This window comes from Symphalangus syndactylus, chromosome 13 (assembly GCF_028878055.3).
Source record: "Symphalangus syndactylus isolate Jambi chromosome 13, NHGRI_mSymSyn1-v2.1_pri, whole genome shotgun sequence".
NCBI classification, from domain to species: Eukaryota; Metazoa; Chordata; class Mammalia; order Primates; family Hylobatidae; genus Symphalangus; species Symphalangus syndactylus.
The window spans coordinates 115,807,866-115,834,710 of NC_072435.2; the positions used below are offsets into that span (position 1 = coordinate 115,807,866).

At 50.3% G+C, this 26,845-nt stretch overlaps 1 protein-coding gene across 1 annotated transcript in view; it reads right to left on the reverse strand.

Annotated features, from left to right (window-relative positions):
* Window positions 1–4,953: 4,953 nt before the first annotated feature.
* GCN1 (GCN1 activator of EIF2AK4) overlaps window positions 4,954–26,845 on the reverse strand; it is a 69,070-nt gene continuing 47,178 nt past the window's right edge. The window contains exons 37-58 of the mRNA XM_055236055.2: window positions 25,842–26,021; window positions 24,725–24,945; window positions 22,916–22,984; window positions 22,593–22,731; window positions 22,308–22,504; window positions 21,975–22,117; window positions 20,504–20,621; window positions 20,175–20,390; window positions 18,525–18,689; window positions 16,348–16,509; window positions 15,976–16,068; window positions 15,555–15,698; window positions 15,202–15,471; window positions 14,863–14,976; window positions 14,160–14,390; window positions 12,217–12,410; window positions 11,974–12,088; window positions 9,617–9,713; window positions 8,886–9,034; window positions 8,334–8,441; window positions 6,962–7,180; window positions 4,954–5,654 (exon numbers count right to left, since the gene is read on the reverse strand). Coding sequence (XP_055092030.1) covers window positions 5,529–5,654; window positions 6,962–7,180; window positions 8,334–8,441; window positions 8,886–9,034; window positions 9,617–9,713; window positions 11,974–12,088; window positions 12,217–12,410; window positions 14,160–14,390; window positions 14,863–14,976; window positions 15,202–15,471; window positions 15,555–15,698; window positions 15,976–16,068; window positions 16,348–16,509; window positions 18,525–18,689; window positions 20,175–20,390; window positions 20,504–20,621; window positions 21,975–22,117; window positions 22,308–22,504; window positions 22,593–22,731; window positions 22,916–22,984; window positions 24,725–24,945; window positions 25,842–26,021 — 3,470 coding nt within the window. The 3' untranslated portion in view covers window positions 4,954–5,528. The remainder of the gene's footprint in view (window positions 5,655–6,961; window positions 7,181–8,333; window positions 8,442–8,885; window positions 9,035–9,616; window positions 9,714–11,973; window positions 12,089–12,216; window positions 12,411–14,159; window positions 14,391–14,862; window positions 14,977–15,201; window positions 15,472–15,554; window positions 15,699–15,975; window positions 16,069–16,347; window positions 16,510–18,524; window positions 18,690–20,174; window positions 20,391–20,503; window positions 20,622–21,974; window positions 22,118–22,307; window positions 22,505–22,592; window positions 22,732–22,915; window positions 22,985–24,724; window positions 24,946–25,841; window positions 26,022–26,845) is intronic.

A 26,845-nucleotide genomic window follows, 5' to 3' on the forward strand; every position in this document is an offset into this window, starting at 1 on the left:
GGTTCAAGTAATTCTCCTGCCTCAGCCTCCCGAGTAGCTGGGATTACAGGTATACGCCACCATGCCCAGCTAATTTTTATGTTTTTAGTAGAGATGGGGTTTCGCTATGTTGGTCAGGCTGGTCTCAAACTCCTGACCTCAGGTGATCTGCCCACCTCAGCCTCCGAAAGTGCTGTGATTACAGGTGTGAGCCACTGTGTCTGGCTGCTATTTTTTTTTTTTTTTTTTAATTTTTAAATTCTTTGTAGAGACAACAGTCTCACTATGTTGCCCAGGCTGGTCTTGAACTCCTGGCCTCAAGCCATCCTCCCACCTCAGCCTCCCAACGTGTTGGGATTATAGGCGTGAGCCACCGTGCCTAGCCTGGTTTTGACTCCTAAGATGCTAAATATCAATAGGTAAGATAGGTATACACAAGAACTCTTTGGTGTCCTCAAAAAAATTTTAAAATATAAAAGGATCCCAGCTGGGCACAGTGACAAACACCCGTAATCCCAGCACTTCGGAAGGCTGAGGAGGGAGGACGGCTCAAGGCCAGGAGTTCAAGACCAGCCTGGGCAACATAGTGAAACCCTCATCTCTACAAAAAATTTAAAAAATTAGCCAGGCTGGGCACGGTGGCTCACACCTGTAATCCCAGCACTTTGGGAGGCCAAGGCGGGTGGATTACCTGAGGTCAGGGGTTCAAGACCAGCCTGACGGATATGGTGAAACCCCATCTCTACTGAAAATACCAAAAAAATTTAGCTGGGCAGGGTGGCGGGCACCTGTAATCTCAGCTACTCTGGAGGCTGAGGCACAAGAATCACCTGAACCTGGGAGGCAGAGGCTGCGGTGAGCCAAGATCACGCCACTGCACTCCAGCCTGGGCGACAGAGTGAGATTCCATCTCAAAAGCAAACAACATTAGGCAGGTGTGGTGGTGCATGGCTGTAGTCCTAGCTGCTCAGGAGGCTGAGGCAGGAGGATCACTTGAGCTCAAGAGTTCAAGGCTGCAGTGAGCCGTGATCACACCATTGCACTCCAGCCTGGGCGACAGAGCAGTACCCTGCATGTAAATAAATAGTCTTGAGGGCAAAATATTTGCGAAATGCTAGATTGAATCCTGCACCCCAGCTTCCTAGCCCCCTTTTTTGTGGGAACCTAAGTGGTTAGAAGGATCTAATGTAAATACATTCAAAACCCACAGCTTTCTCTTGTGGGACTGCGGGGCACAGCCCTGAGGAATTATCATGCACTAATTGTCCCTGTGACCAGGCCGCCATCTCACTAGAGAAATAGCTCACAGGAGGGAACCTGACAGGGACTGGGGTATCCAGGTACAATCAGGAAGGTCTCACCTAGAAACCCCACTGAGGCAATCATCCCTCGGACCAGTTTTTCCAGTTTCTTGAGCTGTGTTGACATCAACACTCCCCTTCCCCTGGGGCAGGCAGCAGGGACTCTTCCTAACAGAACCTAGGGGCAACTCAGAGCACCCCGTGAAATAACTGGGCTCCATCTCTAAAATGTGAAACCTAGTCACAGGCCAAGAACGTGGGTTTCACTTTTGTTACATTCACCTTCCAAATTATTTTTGTAGAATGCCCCTGGGGCTTGGTGAGCAGAGAATCAAGAAATATGGGTTTTTCCCAGTTCTGCCAACATGACCTCAGAGATGCTCCTTTCCACCTGTACCTCAACTTTACTCTTCATAAAATAAAGACCGCGCCCTGCCGGCCTCTCTCACGACAGTGGGAAGCACCGATCTAACAGTGGTGGTAATGTGCCTTCCTGCCCATGCACAGTGGAGACCGTCTGTGTGCTGGTGTATGTACACTCAGCATTTTGGAGAATCAAACATAGTCATCATAATTTCTCAAAAGAAATCTCATTCCCCATCATCCTTGTTTCACTGTCACCATCTATGTATCCGGAACCTCCTATGTGTGCCTGGCTCTGTGCAAAGTGCATTATGTCATTCAACGCAGATGACAACACAGTAAGACTGCGCTGTCAAGGTGAGGGGATGCGCTCAGAGAGGTTAAGGAACATGGTCTAGGTCACACAGCTTAGTATTAAGCAGTAAAATTAAGGTTCCAACCTGTCCTGGAAGTCCCTGTGGCTCCACTATCCTGCACTAGAACTTTAAAGCGATATCTACATTTCCTTCACAATATTTTAGAACTTAGACCTTTTAAGTTAGATTGGTTCCTCTTTTTCCTCATTGAAGCAATCTGAGACACATCCACAGAGCCATACATTGAGGAAAAACATTCCTAACTGCCAATTGTGTTTCAAGATCTGTCAGATAATGTCTCCAATCCCTGCACCCAAAACTGTCAACTCTGCAGCCTCCCTGCCACTCTCTCAAGTCCTCCAGCATCACAGTGTTGGACAAAGAGAATGTACCTGAAGGTCTGGTTCCTTGAAGGGTTTTGTGAACCATGTTTTAACAATACCCCCCTCCCCCGCCTTTTTTTTTTTTTTTTTTGAGACGGAGTCTCGCTCTGTCGCCAGGCTGGAGTGCAGTAGCACAATCTCGGCTCACTGCAACCTCCGCCTCCTGCCTCAGCCTCCTGAGTAGCTGGGACTACAGGCGCCCATCACCAAGCCCGGCTAATTTTTGTATTTTTAGTAGAGACGGGGTTTCACCATGTTGGCCAGGCTGGTCTTGCTCCTGACCTGAGGTGATCCGCCTGCCTCAGCCTAATACCCCTCCTTTTAAAAAATCATCTTGCTGCCCGTGATTCCTGAGGCTCCCAGAGTTAGGTGAAGGTTTGGGAATGCTCAGTTTAGAACTTTTTCAGTTTTCTCTGGATAAGGGAATATGACTTTGTCACTGACTTTCAGACACAAGAAGAGAAAGAGGGACAGTTTCCTCTGGAGGATCACTGCGAATCTTTGAGAATAATCTGCTTTCTCTAAAGACTTTCCCAGCCAGTGTCCCGTTAGGTGGAGTGAGGTCCTCCTCCCCACAGCCTGCAGAGCCGCTGGTTAGGGCCTGGAGGGGGTGGCACCCCTGGGCAAGGCAGCTGGAGCCATTCACTTAGTGTGTTATACACGTACTAATTTCCTGTATGTACCTGGATGGAAAAATTCTGGAGGCTCTACTCTGAAGAATGAAAAATGCTGATGGCTAACTAGCCAGCATAGGAGAAGTTAAGAGAACGGCTAAAAATAGAGGTCTGGGGAGAGACTGCCATTTACTAGCCATATGACCCTGGGCGAGTGGCCTCTCTGTGCCTCAGTTTCCTCCTCTAGAAAATAGTATTGAGAACCCGCTTCATAGAAATGTTAAGAGGATTAAATGATAGCAAATGTCATCTGTTGTAAGTACCATTAACCTAGAGAGTACCACCACCTAGAGAATAACTTTGAGAATAAATTTTTAGAGCTTCTCTTCCAAATTCCTCATTGTACATAAGAGGAAACCGGCCCAGGGAGCTCAGACGACTTGCCCAAGGCGAAACAGCTCTACCAGCCTCCAGGACAAATAGCTTTTACTTCTCTGCTGCTAACCTCAATGTCCCCAGGGTGCTTGGTCTGGGCTGCTGTTCTCAGGATTGCTAGGACTTTGGGGTGACAAGGTCCTTTCTGCAGGCTCCCGTGGCATGTCCATAACAGCCCTTCATGGCTCACTTCCTGGGAGCTCACACCCTCCTTCCAGACTCAGAGAATGCAACTCAATATGCTCTGTGAGCCTTTGAGTCATCCCCGTCTGTCAGTCAAGCTCCATCCATTCCGAACAGAGAGCTCATCCTCCTCCGGTTTCTGGAACTGGAATCTGGTGTTTTTCCTTTGGATTTTGCTTAATGAGTGTCTGATACCTCTAAGTATGTCAGGTTCCCCTCCCAGTTGCAGAAGGGGGGCTAAAAGCCACAGGTGGATATCAGCATCTGATCCAAGACCCTGGAGGAAACAGTGAAGATGGTCTCACAGCTTAACAGGTTTCCCAGCCCATGCCCCTCAACAGAAACTTTTCCCGTATCTCCCCACAGCTGACTGGTGGAGGAGAACACATTTGCAGACAGCCTGATGGACACATGCCCTTGGCAGCTGGGAGGATGCTGATGACCATCTGAATCCCAGAGGCAGAGAACAGTTACCATGGCTACCAAAAGTTGTAGCTACTGGCTGTTTTGGCTGCAAGGACTCAGCTGACCTCTCAAGGTCCCTTCCAGCCCTGGGATTCTAGTTACCTCGAGCCAGCTGACACCATGTCTGCTGCAAGAAAACAGGGCTGAGAAGTGCCTTAGAGGTCACCTTGCCTTATTCATCAGAAGTGTTGAGTCACAGGCCTACTTTCTACCTTGGCTGCATTATTAATAACCAAAGTCTTGCTTTTTTTGGCATAGCATTTTTATACCTTTTATAAAGTGAGTTTGCCACTACCACTTATTTCTCTTCCTTTTACAGCTCAGGCCAGTAATTTTGACAGAGGTTTGTTCTGTATTGTGGCCAGGCAATAGCCCAGAAAAACTTGCGTCACTAGGCCCAGTAGGGCGTGCTCCATCAGACAGAATGTATGTGTCACGAGCCTTCTAAGAATCAGGAGGAAGGAAGTCATTCATAAAGGAGGCAGATGCTGAAATGCAACTTTGGCTTCCTCTTGCAAGTCCTTCAACGATAGGAATGTGGCCCTTTCTTATTCACAGAGGGGCTGGATTTCTTTTTACAACTGAGTACCAGAAGCTCCCTACCTTTCCAAGTCAGAACAGAACAGGAAAGTGGCTAATTGGACCTTTGCATTCTCCACAATGGGGGAGATCACAGGCCGGGCTGCACATCTCTCAAAACCCAACCTCAGGACAGAAGTCTACAGGGATTGCTAAGACTTTCGAAAGCAGGGGAGAGATACGTCCAGAAATCAGAGAACTGTGAATACTTACAAAACAGTTGCAAACCTTTCCTTATTCCTGATGCAGGAAGCTTCATGTTTAATGGGTGGAGATTTTTAAAAATCTGTTTATATCAAGATTAAATCAAAGCCTTTATTAAACATTCCTCTTTCAAACAGCCTTTCAAACCTATACCCCTCCCCAGACTTGGGAACTGCCAGAGCTGTGGATCATTTTCAACTGACAGGGGTCAGATCCAATCAGACCTCACAATATTGAAAAGCCAAGCCAGACACACCACACTGGGCAGAGGTCCGTCTGTGCCCCACTTGGGATCTAGGCAAAAGGTTGATAGCGCCAGCTCTCAAACCAGAGCTCAAACACAGGAGAAGAGGAACCCACAGTCTGACCCTGCTATTATAGTTCCAGACCTAGCCATGCTAAACTGGACAAACAGCTCCTGGGCTGCCATTTACTGAGGCGCATGCGTGCGCTTTTCCTTCTCTTCTCCACAGGAAAAGGTGAGAGATGGAGGAGGCAATTTTCAGTTGTGTGTGGGTTTAAGGCTTTGGCTGTGGTCTACTGATATATTAAAATACTTTCTGGGAACGCCATCTTCCAAGCTCCCCATCGGAACAAATGTATTTTCAAAAATGAAAACATTGAGCAAAGAAGTGGAGCGGCCATGCTGCTGCAGGCCCAGGCCTCTCATGTCAGGATGGTGTCGTCCACCTGCTCCGTGGAGTCGGCCTGGCTGGCCAGCTTCTTCAGGGACCTTCGGTTAACTTCATTCAGCACCTCCAAACTGGCCACATCCAGGATCTTGGAGAGGGACTGTGGGGAAGGATGAGCGGGAGGAAACATAGTCAGAACACACGGCTGCCACGTTCTCCAATCAGAGAAAGACAAAAATGAATGTCAACCCCAGAACTAGAGACACTGAGGTGGAATGTGGCAAAATAAGGGAATCAGATGGATCCAGGGAAAGCCAATGAAAACACTCATCATGCTTTTCTATTTTCCCCTTTTTCATAGAAACAGAGTCTCACTATGTTGCCCGGCTGATCTTGAATTCCTGGGCTCCAGTGATCTTCCCACCTTGGCTTCCCAAAGTATTGGGATTACAGGCATGAGCCACCACACCTGGCCCCATCATGCTTTTCATGAGACGAGGCAGTGGGAGTTGCAGCTTTTGGGCTTTTTTTTTTTTTTTTGGAGATGGAGTTTCATTCTTGTCGCCCATGCTGGAGTGCAATGGCATGATCTCAGCTCAACACAACCTCCGCCTCCCAGGTTCAAGCGTTTCTCCTGCCTTATCCTCCCGAGTAGCTGGGATTACAGACATACGCCACCACACCTGGCTAATTTTGCATTTTTAGTAGAGATGGGGTTTCTCCATGTTGGTCAGGCTGGTCTCGAACTCCTGACCTCAGGTGATCCACCCGCCTTGGCCTCCCAAAAGTGCTGAGATTACAGGTGTGAGCCACCACGGCCAGCCAGCTTTTGGGCTTTCAAGGCTGCTGGGGGCTGGGGACTGAGTGAACACAACTCTGGGTTTCCACTGGGCAGCTCTCCTGGGATCTGCTATGTCTGTTTGGGTGTCATATGAGATTATTTGAAGAAAGGGCCCTGCTTGGAAAGAAGTCTGAAAACCATGGGAATGTGTGTTTTCGGGTACTGGGCCAGTCACCCAAATCTTTTTTTTTTTTTTTTTTTTTGTTTGAGACGGAGTCTCGCTCTGTCACCCAGGCTGGAGTGCAGTGGCATGATCTCAGCTCACCGCAACCTCCGTCTCCTGGGTTCATGCCATTCTCCTGCCTCAGCCTCCCGAGTAGCTGGGACTACAGGCGCCCACCACCATGCCTGGCTAATTTTTTTGTATTTTTAGTAGAGACGGGGTTTCACCGTGTTAGCCTCGATCTCCTGACTTGGTGATCTGCCCACCTTAGCCTCCCAAAGTGCTGGGATTACAGGCGTGAGCCACCGCGCCCAGCCCCAGTCACCCAAATCTTAATCTGCTCCTGAAAGCTAGCACATCCATGGTGGCAGAGAAGAGCCTGTGGTTTAAATATTTCCATGCTGAAGAAGAGCTGAAAGACAAATGCTCACAGCACGCCCCAGTGAGGCCCCCAGGCTCCCACCTGAAACACCTCTTCGCCCTGCCGCATCTTGAGGAGGTTGACAATTGCCTGGTCGCTGTAGGCCCTGACCACGGTGTTCTTATCCTTGGTGTTGTCAAGAAGAGCCTTCAGGATGGGCTTGATGGCCTGGGGGTCCAGGGGAGGCAGCGGGTCCTTATTTGCCCACCAGATCATCTTCTCAGCCACCAGCCTGATGTCGCTGGATGGGTTCTGCAGACACTGAAAAGAACCACAAACAGGCTTCTGGATAGGCACATCATCTGTTCCTTGAAGCAGCCCAAATGCCCAGCCTCGACACTCTCCCTACAGCGTGGACACTGACCCCCCTGCTCCTGTGGGAGGGTCCCAGCATGACTCAGCCCTGGCTCCCTGCACCCTCATCTCATGCCACTCTCCCCTTGCTCACTACTCTCAGCCCGCATGCGTTTTTACTTTCTCGAACATCCCAGGGCCTAGGGCCTTGGGCCTCTGCCCTTGCTGCTCCCACCACTTGGGCCGTGCTTGCCCCAGATCCTCTCTAGGTTAGTTCCTTCCCATCCTGCAGGTCTCAGCTCCCATGTCATCCTTTAGAGGTGCCCCCTACCAATCTTATCTATATCAGGGTCTTCCCCATGGGCTCCAGGGATCCTGTCTGCCTTGTTCATCTCTACACCTTCAGGATAATGCCAAGTGAACAAGCAGATGCAGGCTGATGTCATCACAGACGAGGCTCAATCGAATCAGGCCCCTCAGAAACTCCGTGGTTTCCCGGTGCTGCGGGGGGAGGCAGTCACCCTTGGGAACCTCATTACTCAAGGCAAGGTCCACGCACAGCACCACTGACACTGGTGCTGAGAGCTGGTTAGAGTACCAGGCATGGCCCCATCTCACTAAAGTGCACTCTGGCTCTGATTTCTGTGCACAGTAACGCTTCAGAAGCACGCCATATCACACGGGCCACGGGAGCCCTGCTGGCACATTCCTTGGCTTTCCTAACTAGGGCCTGGCACACAGCATAGTAACCACACCAAGAAGTGCTGGGCCAGCTAGAAGAGGAGGGAGGGAAAAGAGGTATTAAGATGGGAACCCAGGTCTGTATCTAATTTTACAAAACTAGGGTGCCTAGAAAGAATGCCTAAAATAGCGATTCCTAACTTGATTCAGAGTCACAGGTCAATTTGAGAATCTGACAAAAAGCTAGGCTCTATTGCAGTGTAAAGCACACACAGAAACCCCCTACATTCCATCCCTAAGAGTTCAGCGATCTCCTGGAGGCCGTCCACGGAGAACTAGCACACAACTAGTTGAGGGTGCACTGCTGGTGGTCTCTGATCCTAGGACCTCCTCACAAACCAGGTGTTAGGGATTAAACACGTGCTTGGCCCCCACTCACCTTAACAAACAGGCTGGAAAGTTTGGCCGGCAACTGCCCTCCACCTGTCTCGATGTGGTATCTCATGAGAAAGCCCATGCCCCGGACCCCGCTCACCGCGATGGGGATCTGTGGAGAACAGACAGCGCTAGACAGGAGGCCCCCCGCCTCTTCCCCAGAGCCAGGAAAACCCCAGTTCCTAGTAATCTCTGGGACCCTCCACCATGTCACCCCTTACCAGGGACACCATGACAGCTCTCACTCAGGCAGGCTGTCCCGGCTGAGGCAGATGAGCACAATCACTGGTTCCCAGGAACAGGGATCCAAGACCTGACCCAGAAGGGGCATCTAGATTCTTCAACCCAAATTCCTTGTTTAGATGATGAAACTGGGGCCCAAAGGGATCAAGTGCTTGTCCAAGGCACAGCAAGTTACTGACAAAGGTAAAATTAGAACCAAGCTTCTTAAGCCCCAGTCTGGGGTCCATCCGTGCTGTGTCCACAAGGTGCTGCCTATGGGATATGGTCTATGGGATATGGCCTATGCCTATGGGATATGGCCCAAATGCCTTACCCTGTCCGCCGTGGCACTGCTCAGGATCATTTCCTGAACATCACTGCTGTATCTGCCAGCACAAAGTCTGCCAGGAGCCACATTCACAGCCACGGAAAGTGCCAGGCTCCGCCCGTGCCGAACCATCCAGTCAATGCCGGACACATCCGCTGGGTGGAAGGACACGAGTGGGATCAACTGGCATTTTACAGCATGTCCCCAGCACCCATGAGGCCCATGGGCCCACCCCGCTGGGGACCAGTGTGCTGACTTGGAGCACAAGGAAAGCTCCAGGCCACATTCACATGGACCTCCCTGCTATCTTGGCAGAAGCTCCCCAAAGCGGCACATTAAGGAAAGTAAGGAAAGCCTGCTCATGAACCACTCCAGGCTTACAGCTGTGTTCTTTGAGCAGAGACACTCAGGGCTACGGGACCACTGCAAGTTCAGTATTGTTTGTTTGTTTTAGAGACAGGGCCTCGCCCTGTCACCCAGGCTGGAGTGCAGGGGTGTGATCAAGGCTCACTGCAACCTCGAACTCGGGCTCAATTGATCCTCCCACCTCTGCCTCCTGAGTAGCTGGGACTACAGGTGAGTGCCACCACCCCTGGCCTGGATTTTGCTTAACTGCTGGATTCCCAAGGAATGGACAGTCCAGTTGCTAAAAGATCCTCTGAGGGAGGGAGGGAGATGCCCGTCGACTCTTCACTAGGGCTGAAGGTCCCTGAAGGGGAACTCTCCAGTGTACTTACCCAGCAAGCAGTGCTGTAGAACAGCACTAAGCTCCTCTTCAGTCAAAAAGGCACACAGTTCCCCTAGGCACCCAGCTGACGAGATGCGAGTGTTGTCCTGACAGGGAAGAGAAGGGAGTGAGGGGGTGCAGGGAACAGCACCAGCTGTGCGGGAACCAGGGCAGGCAGCTCTAGAGCCCAGGATGGACAGCAACAAAGAAGGTGGAACAAGCCAACTCAGAGACTCAAGATCCAGTCCTTCCTGTAGGCACTCGTGCTCTCCTGCCAGATTGGGCTGCCACTGGTATGGAGTTAAACATGGCACACCCAGCACTTCACTTAATTATAGAAAACCCCAGTGTGTATGCATATGGTAATCATCCTTGTAATAGCAGTAATAACTGTATTTACATAGCACCTTTCTTCTTAGGAAGGCTGAATGTTTCATATTTATTATCTCAATTACTATCAACAGCCCCGTGAGGCAGGGAGGGGCGGGAGGGGCAGGAGGGGAGGCACCTGCCTCCAGCCACCAGGGAAGCCAGCTAGAGAAGGCCACTCTGAGCTCCTTTCTCCCACAGAGCTTGTGTCATCTTGTGGCCAGAATGACTCCTGCTATCTCCCTACTGCATGAGTGCCCCACTGCCACCAAAATTACTTGGGTTCATCCTAGGAAGTCAAACTAAAGCCACTAATCAAGCCAAGGAAGATAAGGAAAGGCAAGTACTTCCTGTTCAAATCAGAGGCAGGTACGCGAGCGGCTCCGTGCTCCTCCCTGGCCAGCTAACTATGGAATACCAAGAGAGGATTTTAAGTTATGTTCCTTATTATATAGGTGCCAACTCAACATGTCCCCAAAACAAACCACCAACCAGGGACTCAATAACCCAAAAAGCTAATGCCAGGCTGGCACCCTGAACTGCCACTTTCAATCTGAGTGGAGGTTCAGAGGGTAAGAGAATGGGCTGCCAGCAGTTTGGGCCTCTGAGCTTGAAGCGGAAGCCCAGGTGCCAAGCTAAAGCTGGCTCTGACACCCACTCTCTTCAACTTCATCTATTTTAAGCTGCACTGTGGTAAAATGCAAATATGTTTCAATACTAATTTTTGCTTGCACTGTACACATGACTCTGTAGAAGCCCTGACAGACTGTGACCAAGACAGCAGACTTTCCCATCTGTCCCCACAGAGAAGGCTGGGGCTGGAGTCCGACAGCTGTCGCTTGGGGACCAGAACTAGGCCTTTGGAGCCATGGGAAGTGCAGCAGCAAGTGTGTGTGTTGGGGGTGTGGTCAGGAGGAGTGTGTGTGGGTGTGTGTGTCAATGAAGTGTAAAACCATGTGAGCCCAAAGGCCCTCTCCTCCTAGATTGGCCCTACAAAGTAAATTAGGCCACAACAGAGGCTGCCTGAAAAGGGAATAGAAAACTCTTCGTAGACTCAACTCCCTACTGGCCCCACAGTGCTCGCAGCCAAATATTTGACAGATGCTTCCAGACTAGGTGAGGCTGATGGAACTGGGACAGAACCAGGAGTCCAGGGCTTCTGGTTTGGACTCTGCTACTTGCTGGGTATGGCCGAGACAAGTCTCACCCTCGAAAATAGACCTCTAAGACTTCCCACCAGGACACACCCTGGAGACCATATATCCCACTACACACTAAGTTTCTTGAGGTCTGTGACCACGAGGTCTATGCACCTCTGGAATAGGCCCTTTAAGCTCGGCAAATGTTTCACAAAACAATAAATAAACCTCTTCATTTTACAAAAGTGGAAATGAGAGGCAGACAGAGAAAGTGACTTCTTTAAGATCAGAGAGCAAATTGGTGAGAGGTCTGGGTCTCTACAAAGCTTACGTGCCTCATCTATAAAACAGAAATAACTGGCTGGGCGCAGTGGCTCATGCCTGTAATCCCAGCACTTCGGGAGGCCGAGGCGGGTGGATCACCTGAGGTCAGGAGTTTGAGACCAGACTGACCAACATGGTGAAACCCTATCTCTACTAAAAGTACAAGTATTAGCTGGGTATGGTGGCAGACACCTGTAATCCCAGCTACTCGGGAGGCTGAGGCAGGAGAATTGCTTGATAGGAGGCAGAGGCTGCAGTGAGCCGAGATTGTGCCACTGCACTCCGGCCTCGGTGACACAGCAAGACTCAGCCAAAAAAAAAAACCAAACAAAAAAACAGAAATAACCAATATATCCACAATACCTGCCCCATTTCCCTTGAAACCTGAGGAAATATTGGTGAAGCATACAGAGTGATAGAAATGTCAGGAATGCTTATTACTACTGAGCTATATTGGTTCTAACACAAAGTGAAGAACTCAACCTAAGGAGGAGGGGGGAATCAGTGGTGCCACTAGTCTTGCCTGCAGCCGTACCTCATCGTGTCCCAGCATGCTCAGCAGGAGTGAGACGATGTTTTTCCGGATGATGGCATCCACTTTGGCCCCTGCTCCCTGAATCACAAACCTCAGGGCCTGCAGCATGGTGTCCCTGCAGAAGCGATGCACCGCCTTAAGCCCTGGATGCCTCCACCACCACCCCTCCTGCCAGCGCAGGTTCGGCCCACAGCAACCCCTGGCCTCCTGGAGGGCCACAGTGCTCCCTTGCCAGTGCCGTACCTGACACCTGGGTCCTCCATGGCGCGGATGCCGTTGAGCAGCTCTGTGAAGAGGGGATCCACCTTAATGTGGATGGAAATGAGCTTTCCCAGAGCATCTGCGGCCTTCAGGCGCACCCCCCGGTTGGAGTCCTGCAGGGCTTTGGTGAAAGTGGTCTGCAGCTGGGGCAGGAAGGGCTTCAGGGCAATCCCAACCTGTGGGAGGAACCCACATCCAGGAAAGACAGTTGTGGTGGACCCAAAGCCACAGTGTACCACAGGCATGAGAACAAATGACAATCCCAAGCCACCACAGCGAGTCCAGCTCTCACACAGGGCTGGGGACAGACAGCCCGTCAGAGAGGCCAAGCACAGACAGGTTTCGCCTGGCCTCCTGGTCATATCCAGCATGCTTTGATACACTGGAGGAGTAGGAGGCCGAGGAGGCGGCGGTCGCTATCTGAGGGAGCTGTCTCACAGCCTTGGCTGCGTTGGGGTTTGGCTTAGTGGAGACCCGTCCATATCGATAAGTGACTCAAAACCTCCTATGAATACATTAATGAGCAGGGCAGACTGTCGGCAGTGTTGAAGCACAGTTCTAATGCCAAGACAGGGAAAGGGACTCGATGTATAATAGCAGAGCCCATCTACTGAGCAACTGACAGTGGGATACGCACTCCACATTCAGCCCTCAGAACAAGCCTGTGAAACAAATGACCTTGGAAAATCCTCCCTGCACAAATGTGTACCCACCTAACTAAAAATCCAGTTCAGCCTGACTATACAGAAACACAGGCACACTTCTGATAAAATACAGGTGGGTCGAAGAGTAAAGATTTACTTACTGTTTTTTTTTTTTTTTTTTTTGAGACGGAGTTTTGCTCTTGTTGCCCAGACTGGAGTGCAAGGCACAATCTCAGCTCACTGCAACCTCCGCCTCCCGGGTTTAAGCAATCCTCCTGCCTCAGCCTCCTGAGTAGCTGGGATTACAGACACCCGTCACCATGCCCGGCTAATTTTGTATTTTTAGTAGAGACAGGGTTTCTCCATGTTGGTCAGGCTGGTCTCGAACTCCCGACCTCAGGTGATCTGCCCACCTCAGCCTCCCAAAGTGCTGGGATTACAGGCGTGAGCCACCACGCCTGGCTTACTTATTGTTAATTAGGAAAACCAGAGTGACTGTTCGGAGGTTCAGTGCCAATGAAGGTCTGGAAATGCTGGAGTTGGGTGGGTTCGCAGGCTGTGGCAGGCACCCAAAGGGGATGGGGGAGCTGGTAAATCTGAGCTGGGCGAGGTCAGGAGTTCGAGACGAGCCTGATGAAACCCTGTCTCTACTAAAAATACAAAAAAATTAGCCGGGTGTGGTGGCAGATGCCTGTAATCCCAGCTACTTGAGAGACTGAGGCAGAAGAATTGCTTGAACCCAGGAGGCGGAGGTTGCAGTGAGCCGAGATCGCGCCACTGCACTCCAGCTCTGGGCGACAGAGCTAGACTCCATCTCAAAAAAAAAAAAAAAAAAAGAACTGCAATATCTTTAAACAATGTTTTCTTGTATTTATGTGATCCTGAATTTTTTCCTTTGAAAAAGTAGTTTTTCAAAATAATAGCATTTCACATGTACTGAGTGCTTAGTATGTAGCAGGCATCATGCTGGACATAACCTCATCTAATCCCCACACCTAGCAGCCCTTCATGAGGCAGCTGGTATTATTAGTCTCACATTGTAGGTGAGGAAACAGGCTTGGGTTATACGGCTTTCCCAAGGTCATCCTGGTCACAGAGCTAGTAAGGACGACTTGGAATTGACCCCATGGTATAGCATGTCTGAAGTCCAAGGTCTTACCTCCCTCTGCTATGTTGCTCTCCACAATAAACCTGTTGCCCTGCTGTTACATGACACCTTATATCAGGCTCCTGCAGACAGACCTGTTCTCTAAGATCTGAACAAACTCATCAGCCACTCACCTTAGCCAACAAGAGGCTGAGTGTCTCGAGCAGAGCCGCCTTCACATTCCAGCTGAACCTGTCCCCCAGGATGCGGATCAGAGGGCCAGTGATGCTGACCACGGAGGGCCTCAGGGCGTCAGCCGAGGTCAGGCGGATCACCAAGCCTAAGGCTTTGGCTGCCTCCTCTTTCTGCTCAGGGCTGCCTGTCAGGACTCCTTCCCGCAACACTGGAAGGATGGAGGTCACTCCCTGACAAAAGAACCACAACTGAGAGTCAAATCTCAAACACCCTGGGCCCCAGTGTCTCCCATGCAAGCAAAGTGGTCCTGACAGCTGTCCTCCCCTCAACTCCATGGGAGATACTGATTCAGGCTGAATCTCAGGATCACAGCCTGAAAGGGCTGGCTATGGAACGGTCTTGGCAGAGAAAAGAAGACAAGGGCCCCAACAGGCCTATCACACAGAGGGAACATGCACTGCTGTTACCCTGTGGCCCGCTCCCTCTGGCCAAGGTGACCTGCAGAGCTTAAACCAAAGGCAGCGTGAACCCTGTCCCCATCTGACTGCCATGGAAGAAAACATGCTGTCTGTGAAGGTGCTAAACACCAACCACCACGGCTGCTGCTCCAGCAGCCCTACCACAGACCTGGGACAGGGGTAAGGGCCAGAAGGGCACAGCAGACTGCATGCCCACAGTCCCCTGCACGAAGCCCTGGCTTACCTTCTTCGGGAGGCAGAATCCTGGCACATGCTCGCCTTTGCTCTCGTTCCCTATGAGCCGGATTTCCTTGTGCAGCTCTTCAATGAGTGCCAACTGGTTGCCAGCATCCAGCTTCTACAGGAATCCAGGAAAAAGCAAGAGGATGTACAGCCCTCTCAGGACTGCTTCCAAAGAATGTATGGGGAAAGCGTGGGCGGGAGTATAAACAAGACTCGCCACAAGTGGGTAAACGCCAAAGCTGAGTGACAGGTACGTGGGGGATTCTTATAAGTCTATTCCTGTAAATGTCTGGAATTTTCTAAAAGCAAAAGTTGGCTGTGGGGTCAGCAGTCCCCTCACCTTAGTGATGGCATTTAGGGCATCCCAGCTCTCCTCCAGAACCACAGGGCTGGAGTCATTGAAGAGGCGGATCAGGCCCGAGACCAGGCTCCGCAGGTGGCTGGTGTAGTCAGCCTTCGAGCGGGAACAGTAGATGTTGAGGATGATGGCAGCAGCTTGCCTCATGCCCACCTCAGGGCTGCGGGTAGCCTCAAGCAGATCCTCGATGATGATCCGGTGCCCTGTGTCATCCTCTACGGAGAGGATCACAGCCTGACAATTGGCCATCTCCTGCAAACCACAAGGGACATGTGTGCTGAGCAGGGATCCAGGCAGACGGGACATGAGAAAGCAGGAGCAGGCTCGCCCCTTACCAGCTGCTCATCTGGGGTCCCAAGCTTTTCCTTCAGGGCCAGCATGACCGCTGGGAGGATCACGCCAAGATGACGGGTGAGGGCATCACCAGCCACTGACGAAAGGAAAGCCAGCACCCGGGTGTTGACAGGTGGTGTTGTCAGCTGGTGGAATGACAAACATTAACTCAGTGAATACTGTGCCAGGTGCTGCGCTAGGCTCTGGGAACAGACGGGTGGGCAAGAGAGCCCAAGCCCACTGCTCAGAGCCAAGCATCTACTCTAGCATATCTTAGAAGACAACAGGGGAAGGATGTAGTGCATGCACTGCACCCTCCTCTCCCAGCCCCCCAACATCTACGTTCAGAACTGGTCTTCATTGCAGGCCCTGGAATGTCAATGCCCTGGAGCCAGAGGGTGTTGACCACATGTTGGGATTTACCTTGGGCACGAGGTAGGGCAGCACCACACGACTCTTAATAGCCATGACTTGCTTCAGACCATCCAAGGCAAACTCTGACACCTCCTCGTCATCCTGCAGAGGGTGTTGGGGACAACCCTGAGGAATCTGCATCTCTGCTGTCTCAATCAGCCACCGCCAACTTCCTTCTCCACTTGCTTCCCTCCCTCCTGTTGCACCCACATTTCCTCACTGTCAAAGGCGAAGCACAAAGCCAAGTCTGATCTTGCTATACACACTCCCTCTGGAGGGCCCACATTGCAACTGCCTTGGCAGAATAATCGCCCTGCATTTTGCATCTACAAAGACAGCAAAAGCCAAACTGGTAGGTAGGTGTGTGGTAGATCCACTCACCAGCTGCTTTAGTAAAAATGGGAGAATGTCCTCCAGAGCCTGGTGGCCAATGGTGGAATGCAGCTGCTCGAAAGTCTTGGCTGCCGCCTCTCTGACCTCCTCCAGTGGGTCACACAAAGCCTTCCTTGCCGTGGGCACAAGGGATTCAGAGAAATACAGCACCTGCAATGGCAAGCTACAACTGTACCAGATGCAGGAAAGGCAAAGAAAGGAGCAGAAGCAGACAAGAAGCACAGGCAGGGGACTCTGACCCAGCTAGGCCACCCTAACTCTCTTTGCCTGACTTGTCTTTTAACTTAACTCTTTACTGTGAAATAAAAAAAAAAAGGAGAGAAGGGGCCAGGCATGGTGGCTCACGCCTGTAATCCCAGCACTTTGGGAGGCCAAGGTGGGCGGATGACTTGAGGCCAGGAGTTTGAGACCAGCCTGTTTCAATATGGCAAAATCCTATCTCTACTAAAAATACAAAAATTAGCTGGGTGTGGTGGTGCACACCTGTAATCCCAGCTACTCAGGAGGCTGAGGCACGAGAATCACTTGAACCCAGGAAGCAGAGGCTGTAGCCAACAGAGATGGTGCTCCTGTACTCCTGCCTGGGCGGCAGAGTGAGACTGTCTTAAACTAAAAATACTAAAAAAATTAAAAAGTAGAGAGGGGCCATGCACAGTGGCTCACGCCTGTAGTCCCAACACTTTGGGAGGTGGAGGCAAGAGAATCACTTGAGGCCAGGAGTTTGAGACCAGCCTGGGCAACATAGTGAGACCTCATCTCTACTAAAAATGCAAAAATTAGCCAGGTGTGGTGGTGCACCCCTATAGTCCCCAGCTACTCAGGAGGCCATAGCGAGGGGATCACTTGAGCCCAGAAGGTCAAGGTCACAATGAGCTATGATCGCACCACTGCACTCCAGCCTGCGTGACAGAGTAAGACTCTGTCTCAATAATAATAATAAAAAAAAAGCAGAGAGGATGTGATGCACCCCCATGTATCCTTCACTGAGACTTAATAATCAATAGCTTGAATCTTTTAGGTGAATTCTCAGTATACCTCCCATCTTCTCTAAGAACTGCAAACTCCTTCCCATGGCATCTGGCCCCCTCTCTCCCTGGACTCTTTCTTTTGCTTATTCTCTTGGAAAACTCCAAGTCCTTCTTCAAGTCTCAATCCAGACTTTGTGCTCTATGAAGGCTTTGGGTCTACACTGGAGCCAATAATGGCTCTGCTCCCTCAGTTAACGATCCCAGCACAGCAAAGCCCACTCTGCATTCTAATGACTGGCTGGCATGTGGGCCTCGCCATTGGACTGTGGGGACTTTGCAGACAAGAACTCAGCCTCTGTGGAACTCTATCTCTCCAATGAATCACAACTCTTTTTGATGACAGAATTTCTTTTGATTCCTTGCCAAATGTAAATTTTAAAAACCAAATGTAAGAAAACATCAATATGGGAGAAGAGGGATCCGTTATCCTAGGGATTCAGACAAGGATGCCTAAGCCAAGCAACTGGCTACTTGCTTACATTTCTAGCAGGCCATCCGCTTAACTGCTTTGGCGTTTTCATCCAAACACGAAGGCAGTGCCTATAAGCATTCCTAACCTACTCCCCAGGGGGGTCTCCAAGGATCACTTACCTCAGGAACCAAGTAAGAGCAATGGACTTCACACCCCTTGAATGTTGCTGCTATGGAAACAGTATTGTTGCCAGACACAATACGCTTCCTCCCACTGGGCACCACAACTCTTACCTGCTCCCCTCCTGCTAAGGGTGAGTGCACGCCCCCTCCCGCTCCCTCCTGCCCTACCCACTCACACAGCTGTCCACCCCCTTTCCCAGAAGGAGGTGCACACATTTTAACTGGACTTATACAGCATCACAAAAGGGACTGATCCTGAGCAACCTCCACAGTTGTAAGAGTGCGATCATCTCCAGTTTCCAAAGGCCACTCAAGGAGGCATCCAAATCACTTAGCTCTTAGCCTGCAAAACTGATAGGAAAGCTGAGAAGATGGAGCCTCAAGTCCATGTGGCCCAGCCAGCACCTCCCCAGAATGAGACTGGCTCATCCCTGAGGGCAGCGCAAACCCCCTAGAGGTGAACCTCCTTCAGTAACCCTCCCCGGCCCTCTGGGTCAGGTCGCCTGCAGTGCACAGCTGGTGGGATCCCTGGAAGATACTCACGGCGTCCCGGCTGGTGGACTTCATGATCTCACTTAGGCCAATGCACACACCCTGTCTCTCGTCGCTCTTCTGAGACCTCAGGCCTTCTTCAAGGATGGGGATGATCTCAGGGAGGATTTTCTCCCCTAACTTTCGCACAAGATCTCCCAATGTTCTAGCTGCAATCTGTCAACAGAGACCAGGCCAGGAAGTAAAGTCCCTGCAAAGCCCAGGGCACCCAGAGGAGGACTCCAGAATGAGCACCCTGAAACCTCCCAGCCTTTATCTGAATCACTGACTTAACTTCCCCAAATGCTCTTACCCCTAAAGAGCCCCCAAATACTCTCTGTAGTGCTTGCAAAACACTACCAAAAAATTATCTGTTTCACACATATCTACACAACCTAACATTAAGAGCCAGCACCTTACATATGAACAAAAAATTCATCATCTGCTGCACAATCAAGGGCCAATTTCTCTGGATGACTGAAGCCTTAACACTGTGCTATGGCTGAGCGGGAGCTGAATCTGGAACAAAGCTTTAAGGAAAAAAAAAACATCTACTTTCTGAGACCTCATGCAAATCCCTCTTTAGAGCCAAATACACAATTTGCTTGCCAAGGATGGGGGTTGGAAGTAGACCAAAGGAGACGGGCAGAAATGATCACCAGCCCATCTGGGCACCTCCTCCGGGACCACTGATCTGTCTGCCCCTGCCAGCGTGCCAGCCTGCTCTCACGCCGCACTGCTCCTCCCTGCCTCCTCACTCCAGCCACACTGGCTTTGCTCAGCCCCTACTGGTGCTATGTTCCTGCCCACCACGGGACCTCTGCATATACTGTCTTTGTATCTAAAACATTATTTATTCCCTCTGTCTGGAATGGTCTTTCACCACCTCCTCACCTGGTTAGCGCTTACTTACCTTTCATCTTCCAGCATCATTTCTTCTGAGAAGTGTTCACTAACACAGGCCCATCCCTCCCCAGCAGGTCAAATGCAGCTATTATAAGCATTTACAGTGCCACGCAGCACTGGCCACAGTCGCATTTTACATCTCTTTGTGTGGTTATTTGATTAATATCCATCTCCTCGACCAGACTACCTCTCACGAGGATAAGGAATGAAGCTGCCTTTCTTGTCCATTATGTCCCCAGGTGCTAGTCCCCTGCTTAGTGCACAGGAGATGCTAATAAATATTTGCAAAGGCCGGGCGCAGTGGCTCACGCCTGTAATCCCAGCACTCTGGGAGGCTGAGGCGGTCAGATCACAAGGTCAACAGATCGAGACCATCCTGGCTAACATGGTGAAATCCGGTCTCTACTAAAAATACAAAAAAATAGCCGGGTGTGGTGGTGGATACCTGTAGTCCCAGCTACTCGGGAGGCTGAGGCAGGAGAATGGCATGAACCCAGGAGGCAGAGCTTGCAGTGAGCTGAGATTGCGCCACTGCACTCCAGCCTGGGCGACAGAGCAAGACTCCGTCTCAAAAAAATAAATAAAATAAAATAAAAATAATAAAAAAATATTTGCAGAATGACTAAGTAAAGAGCACGATGTTCCTCTGTTAGGCAGGCTGGATGGGTACTTGACCAGGCTCTGCAGACCCAGCTTTCTAGGCTCTAAAAGGAGGCACTGGGGCTGCTGGTCCAAAATAAGGCCCAGGAAACTCACCGTTCTCTTATCTGCACACGTGCTGGCCAGGAAACCCAGCAGAAGTCCAAAGAGAGTGGGCAGGATCTCACGCAAGGTGCGGGGGGTATTGGAGACAACAATCTTCCAGACATGCAGGGACGCCTGCCTCACCACCAGCTGGGTGTCTGAGCGGCCCATGTACAGCCCTGCCAACACCCGGTTCCGCCGCTCTACCCCCAGGGCAGTGATGATCGCCTGCAGCCAGTAGAAGGGGACAGAGGACACAGAGTGGTGAAGCCTCTATGGCACGGGCATCAGGGCACACCCTACCATCAGCAGGGGCGGGAAAGCCATTGTGGGGCAGGCACCTTGTTGGACTGGGCAGTTCCAAAGTTATCATCCTCAGAGGCAGTTTCTGTGGTCATCTTCCCAGTGACTCCTGAGATGTGAAACAGGAGATCCCCAAGGAGCTGAACAGAGCTGAACCTGAGAAGGAGGCCAACAGCACAGTCACACAGCTGCAAGGAGTGGGCTAGGCACAACTGAGCACTGCACAGAAGATGGAAAGAAGTGCACCCAAAATACTCATGACGGTCATCTTGGAATGGGAAGAGTCAGGTGGTTTACATTTCTTTACACTCGCCCACATATTTTCCAAGTTTTCTACTAATGAACATACATTAATGTTGAGGGGAAAAAAAACCTTTTTTAAAAACACTTACGAATTTCTATAACAAAAGTTATAAAAAATAAAGTGAGTAAAAAAGGGGAAGCATTAACAGGCAAGTAGGAAAGACTAATCATCAGAAGTGGAGGAACCAGGAGAGGCCTTAGAAGGATAAACTATTTCAGGCCGGGTGGGGTGGCTCACGCCTGTAATCCCAGCACTTTGGGAGGCCAAGGCAGGCGGATCACCTGAGGTCGGGGATTCGAGACCAGCCTGACCAACATGGAGAAACCACGCCTCTACTAAAAATACAAAATTAGCCAGACGTGGTGGCGGGTGCCTGTAATCCCAGCTACTCAGAAGGCTGAGGCAGGAGAATCACTTGAACCCGGGAGGCAGCGGTTGCGGTGAGCCGAGATCATGCCACTGCACTCCAGCCTGGGTGACAGAGCGAGACTCCGTCTCAAAAAGAAAAAAAAAAAAAAAAAGACCACTGTATGAATGTGCTACATTTTTAAATCAACCTCCAATTTTTCAAATGGTAAGCAATACTGCAACATCCTTATGTCTAACAGCTTTAAGCACTCGACCATTCCATACATCCTTGAAATATATTCACATAAGTAAAATTTTTAGATTAAAGAGTACTTGACACTTAAAATCTGAATACAAATTGGAAGCCTGTATAGAGAGGACTTTTTAAAAAAGAATCAGAATAAAGACATTGCTACAGGAAACTGGAAAAGTTACAAAATGGTTAAAAGCAAGGGTCTGGAAAAAGTTGAGAGTTCTTGGCAACATTCTGCTCTTCATTTCTCAACTGGAGTTACCAAAATGCAAAGTTCAGCCCTTTGGATCTTTTTTTTTTTTCCTTTTTAAGACAGCGTCTTGCTCTGTTGCCCAGGTTGGAGTGCAGTGGCACAATCTTGGCACACTGCAACCTCCACCTCTGGGGCTCAAGTGATCCTTCCGCCTCAGCCTCCTGCGTAGCTGGGATTACAGGTGTGCACCACCATTTCCAGCTAATTTTTTATTTTTTATAGAGACAGGGTCTCACTATGTTGCCAGGGCTCATCGCAAACTCCTGGGTTTAAGCAATCCTCCTGCCTCGACTTTATAGGCATGAGCCACCACGCGTCATCCCCAGTGTGTCTTTCTGCCCAAGTTCTCACCTGATTCTCCAAAGGTCATCAAAGAGGCCTTGCTCTAGCTGGGGCAGCAGCAGGGCGATGGCTGTCTCAGCGTACATGGAGATAACCCGCTGGCCCGCGCGCAGGGCAGTGTCACGCACAAACTCATTCTCGTCAGCAAGAGCCTGGGCACACAGAGGGTGGGTCGCCCAGAGCTGCCACCCCCAGGCCCCCAGCCCAAAAAACATGGGGCTCACTGAAGGCTGAGGGCTGTGCCAACCAACCCCACCCAGCAGGGAACTCTACCTCTCTAGGAGAGCACTTGCCTCCTGCCCTCCTCATGGACTCTACCCTAGCCAAGGTCATGGTACCTACTTTGAGGATACAGGGGATGATGGGCCCCACGTAAGGAGTAAACTTGTCTCCAAAGGTGATGGGCAGGTAGTTAAACATCATAATGTAGCCATCTCGGACATGGGGTGCAATGTCCACTTTGCTGGCTGTAGCCACGATTTCTGGCATCAACTTCTCCAACTTCTCCACCCCCAAACCAGCCATGACCTCAGCCAACCCTGCAACAAAGGACAGAATGAGTCCACTGGATCTGAGGGCCCCTTAGAGCATTCCCAGGCTGGCCCACTGGACCTGCTCTGGCCTTACCCTGTGCAGCGCCTGAGCGATCCACAGAGCTCTGCTCGTAAGTCAGTGTCTCCATCAGCCACGGCAGCAAGTCCTCAAAGCACGACTCCCCCATGCCCTTCACCATGGCCCCGAGGGCCTTTGCAGATACGGTCCGCACCTGTCAGGTAACCGAGAGCAGAGATGGTGTGAGAAGATGAGGCTCAAAACAAGGTAGCCACATGGGAGCAGGGAGGGGCACCGAGGGCCTCTTTCCCTTTAGCAGCTTTGGGGAATTCTCAGGAATGCATTTATGGGGACTGGATGAGGGGCCTGGCCCATCCCCCAGCCTACCTCAGACTCACCTCAGGCACAGGGTCCAAAAGCGATGCTTTCAGGCCAGGCGTCACACTGGGCAGGTACGGAGCCAAGTCCTGCAACAACACAGGAGGCGGCTCAGGTGAGGCCCGACTCCTGCTTTCTCCAGGCCTGTTCCACTGTGGACCCTGACCTCCCCATTCTGCTGGCAAGGAGTGCTCGGCAGGGGCACCTAGCATGCAAACCTCACTGCCCACGGAACAGGGAGGGCAAGTAAGTCCCCTCTCCGACTGGTTCCTTGAAGGCCCTCTGCGATTGCTCGGGGACTCCTACAAGGGACCCCAGGCCCATCCTCAACAAACAGGAGTTCAATGCTCTTGCACCTCCCGCCCTTCTCTTAGGACCAAGGCCTGTCCAGACTCTGGAATCTTTAGCAAATTACTTCTGGTAATTTCCTTTCAGAATTTTATTAACATCTTTCCTTTCTTCATCTCAAAATGTTTATGTCTTTTGATAGAGCATTCAGCTTTAGGGAATAATTTTAAATACAGAAAATGCCTTATGTTCACTGCAGCATCACTTAAAATAGCCAAAAACCTTGGACACTATATGACCAATGATAGAATTATGTAAGTTATGGTATATAAACTTGTTGAGATATTGTATAACTATTAAAAATCAGTTTTGTGAATAACTTGTTATAACTTGGGAATAAGTTTTAAGTTTAGGAATGCCATTTTTAAATGTAATTTTAAAAATTAACAGTAATTGGCCAGGCACAGTAGCTCAAGCCTATAATTCCAGCACTTTGGGAGGTCGAGGCGGGTGGATCACCTGAGGTCACGAGCTCGAGACCAGCCTGGCCAACATGGTTTCACCCTGTCTCTACTAAAAATACAAAAATTAGCCAGGCGTGGTGGTAGGCGCCTGTAATCCCAGCTACTCGGGAGGCTGAGGCAGGAGAATCGCTTGAACCCAGGCGGCAGAGGTTGCAGTGAGCTGAGATTGTGCCAGTGCACTCCAGCCTGGCAACAGAGCAAGACTCCATCTCAAAAAAAAAAAAAAAAAAAAAAAAAAAAATTAACTAATTATTTTCATGGTAGAGAACTGTAGATAAAATATTTTGGTTTTCTAATTTTTTTAATTAATTAATTTACTTTTTAAGACAAGGTCTTGCTCTGTCGCCCCCGGATGGAGTGCAGTGGTATTATCACGGCTCACTGTATCCTCAACCTCCTGGGCTCAAGCAATCCTCCCATTTCAGCCTCCCAAAGTCCTGGGATTACAAGCATTAGCCACCAAGCCTGGTCTGTTTTTCTATTTTTTTTTTAATTTCCCAAATTTTCTAGGATTAATATAACTTTTATATATATTTTTGCCCATAGCCTCAGTAAGCAAAGCAGAGCTATGGCAGACAGTGAGACCACACATGAGAGCTCCTATGGCAGACGGTGAGACCACACATGCGAGCTCCTATGGCAGTGAGATCACACATGCGAGCTCTTGGGAGCAAACAAACAAACAAAATCTCCCAAACCAGGCTCTCCTGACAAGAATACAGGAGTATTCTTGTCAAGAGCAAGTAGTCAAAGTGACAAGCACTTCAACACTCTTGAGAGGTCAAAAGAGAAGACAGGCCTTTCTGGGCCTCAGCTGAGAACTAAGGACTTCAACCACTGCGCTAAGATGCCCAGAGAGCCCAGATTTCCACCCCAAAACAGCTCATTTCTCCCCATAAAAATAATTAGGGACTAACGCCCTTAACTTTCCATGTCTAATGTGGCGACTCTGCACCTCTGACTCTGTACTCAGCCATCTTCTGGTCTATCCCACACTAGCCTCAGCTGGGCTGCTACCTTCTGGTCTGTCAGGGAGTACATGTTGCCAATAATCTGGGCTGCCATCTTCCGCGTGTCCGTGGAACGGTCCTGGAAGGCTCTCTGGACAATGGGCATGATGAGGGCCAGGGATGGGGCATCAATGAAGTGGACAAACTTGGTGTCCAGCAGGGTCTGCAAGCACTTCTGGGTCTTCCTGGAGGGATCCGTCAGGGCATCCAGGAGGACTGGAGCAATGGCTGCACATCCAAAGAGAAGAGGGCCTGGATGATATACATCTATGCAGCTGCAAGGCCCCTGGGCCCCCAGAACTAGCATGGATCAGAAGAGAAGGGAGTCTGGCACACCTCTTCCCTGAAGCCCCACAAGTCACCAGCTGGGGAAGACAGGCAACCCACAAAGAGCAATCCTTGTTTCACTCCAACTCCTGACCTCAGGTGATCTGCCCGCCTCGGCCTCCCAAAGCGCTGGATTACAGGCATGAGCCACAGAAATGAAATTTTTGAAAAGCATGTATCCTTAGTAAATTTCTGGTTTGCCCTATCGGTAATGGAGAAGTGTGTTGAAATCTCCCATTATGATATAATGTATTTGTTAACTTTTCCCTGTAGCTTTATAAATTTTGTTTTAGGTATTTTGAGGTTATTCCACTTTCCAGACTGAAGTACTGACTGGGCACTGGCAGCTGAAGCTTAGAATTTAACAAGTGACATGCTGGTCAAGGTGGCTGGCTGGGTTTTATTCCTAGCAATCGACCTCTTCCCAGTACTTGAGAAAGGACCACATCCAGAGTAGTTAGGTTAATCCTAACCCTTCCTTAACCCTCTCCTGTATCAAAGGCCTCCTGGAATGAGACGGAATAGAAAGTTTTCACAAGTCCTAACATTTTGAATGGTGCTGATGTGGTCCAGAGAATGTCATTCAGTTCTGTTGACCTCATGATCAGCTTAGTGCACAGGGATCTCTTGGAGTCAAACTGCTCCTGAGCCAATGACTCAGTGTCCCTATTTCACTGTGAACATATTTGTCCTCGGAGGCAAAGATCTTAGCTGAATGGGTACAAGTTCCCTGCAGTGTCCAAAGGCTGCGAGGTTGGCGGGAGGTCAGGGCAAGCACCCTCACGGGAAAGGCCTACCCAGGATCTCCGGGTTCCTGATGACGGAGCCGATCTGCCTGAGCGCCTGCTGTCCAGCCTTCTGGACTTTGACATGGGAGTCGGTCAGCACCTCCGTAAGCTTGGGCACAATGTTGGGTAGACAGGATGACAGCTGCTTAGGAGCACAGTATGCCATTGCCCCAAGAAGCTCCACTGACCCTGTGGATAGCAGACATAAGCCCAGTACTGAATCACTGAGCACAGGCCAGCAACTCACCTGTGCTGGCTACATGAGCAAGGGACATCTACCCTGGCCCCTGCAGACTGTGCTCAAGCAGTCACTGGGAGGAGGGGAGAGGGGGCTGGCTCTAGCAGAGGAGTCGAAAAAGCTCTTGCGGCCTGCTGAACAGTGGGATCCCAGGTGAGAGGCAGGGCAGTATGGGAGAAAGAGACCAGGATAGGTAAGACCTGGTTTAATCCTTACAGTGAGATACAAGGCCAATTCACTGAATTTCTCTGAACTGTTTCTTCATCCACAAATGAGGAAACTGATTTAGATTTGTGTTGTTTCAAACTACAGGGTGAAGCCTGAAGGACTGAGAAGGAGGTTGAGTGGGAGGGCCTTAGATGGTGATCCTCCCCCAACTAGAGCAGCTCTACTTTTATCTGTTTGCTTATTAGGGTGCCAGACATTTTATTTATTTATTTTTGAGACAGGGTCTCACGCTGCTGCCCAGGTTGGAGTGTGGTGGCATGATCATAGCTCGCTGCAGCCTCAAACTCCAGGGCTCAAGTGATCCTCCCACTTCAGCCTCCTGAGTAGCTGGGACTACAGGCATGCACCACCACACTTGGCTTTTTTTTTTTTCGTAGAGGTAGGGTCTTGCTATATTGCCCAGGCTGGTCTAAACTCCTGCCCTCAAGAGATTCTCCTGCCTAAGGTTATTTTTAAAAAGAGCTTTCCTGGGGGGGGAAACTTTAAAGCCACAGAAGAGCTTTACAGCTCTAGGATTTCCTGACTTAGGGTTGTGGCTCTTGTCAGA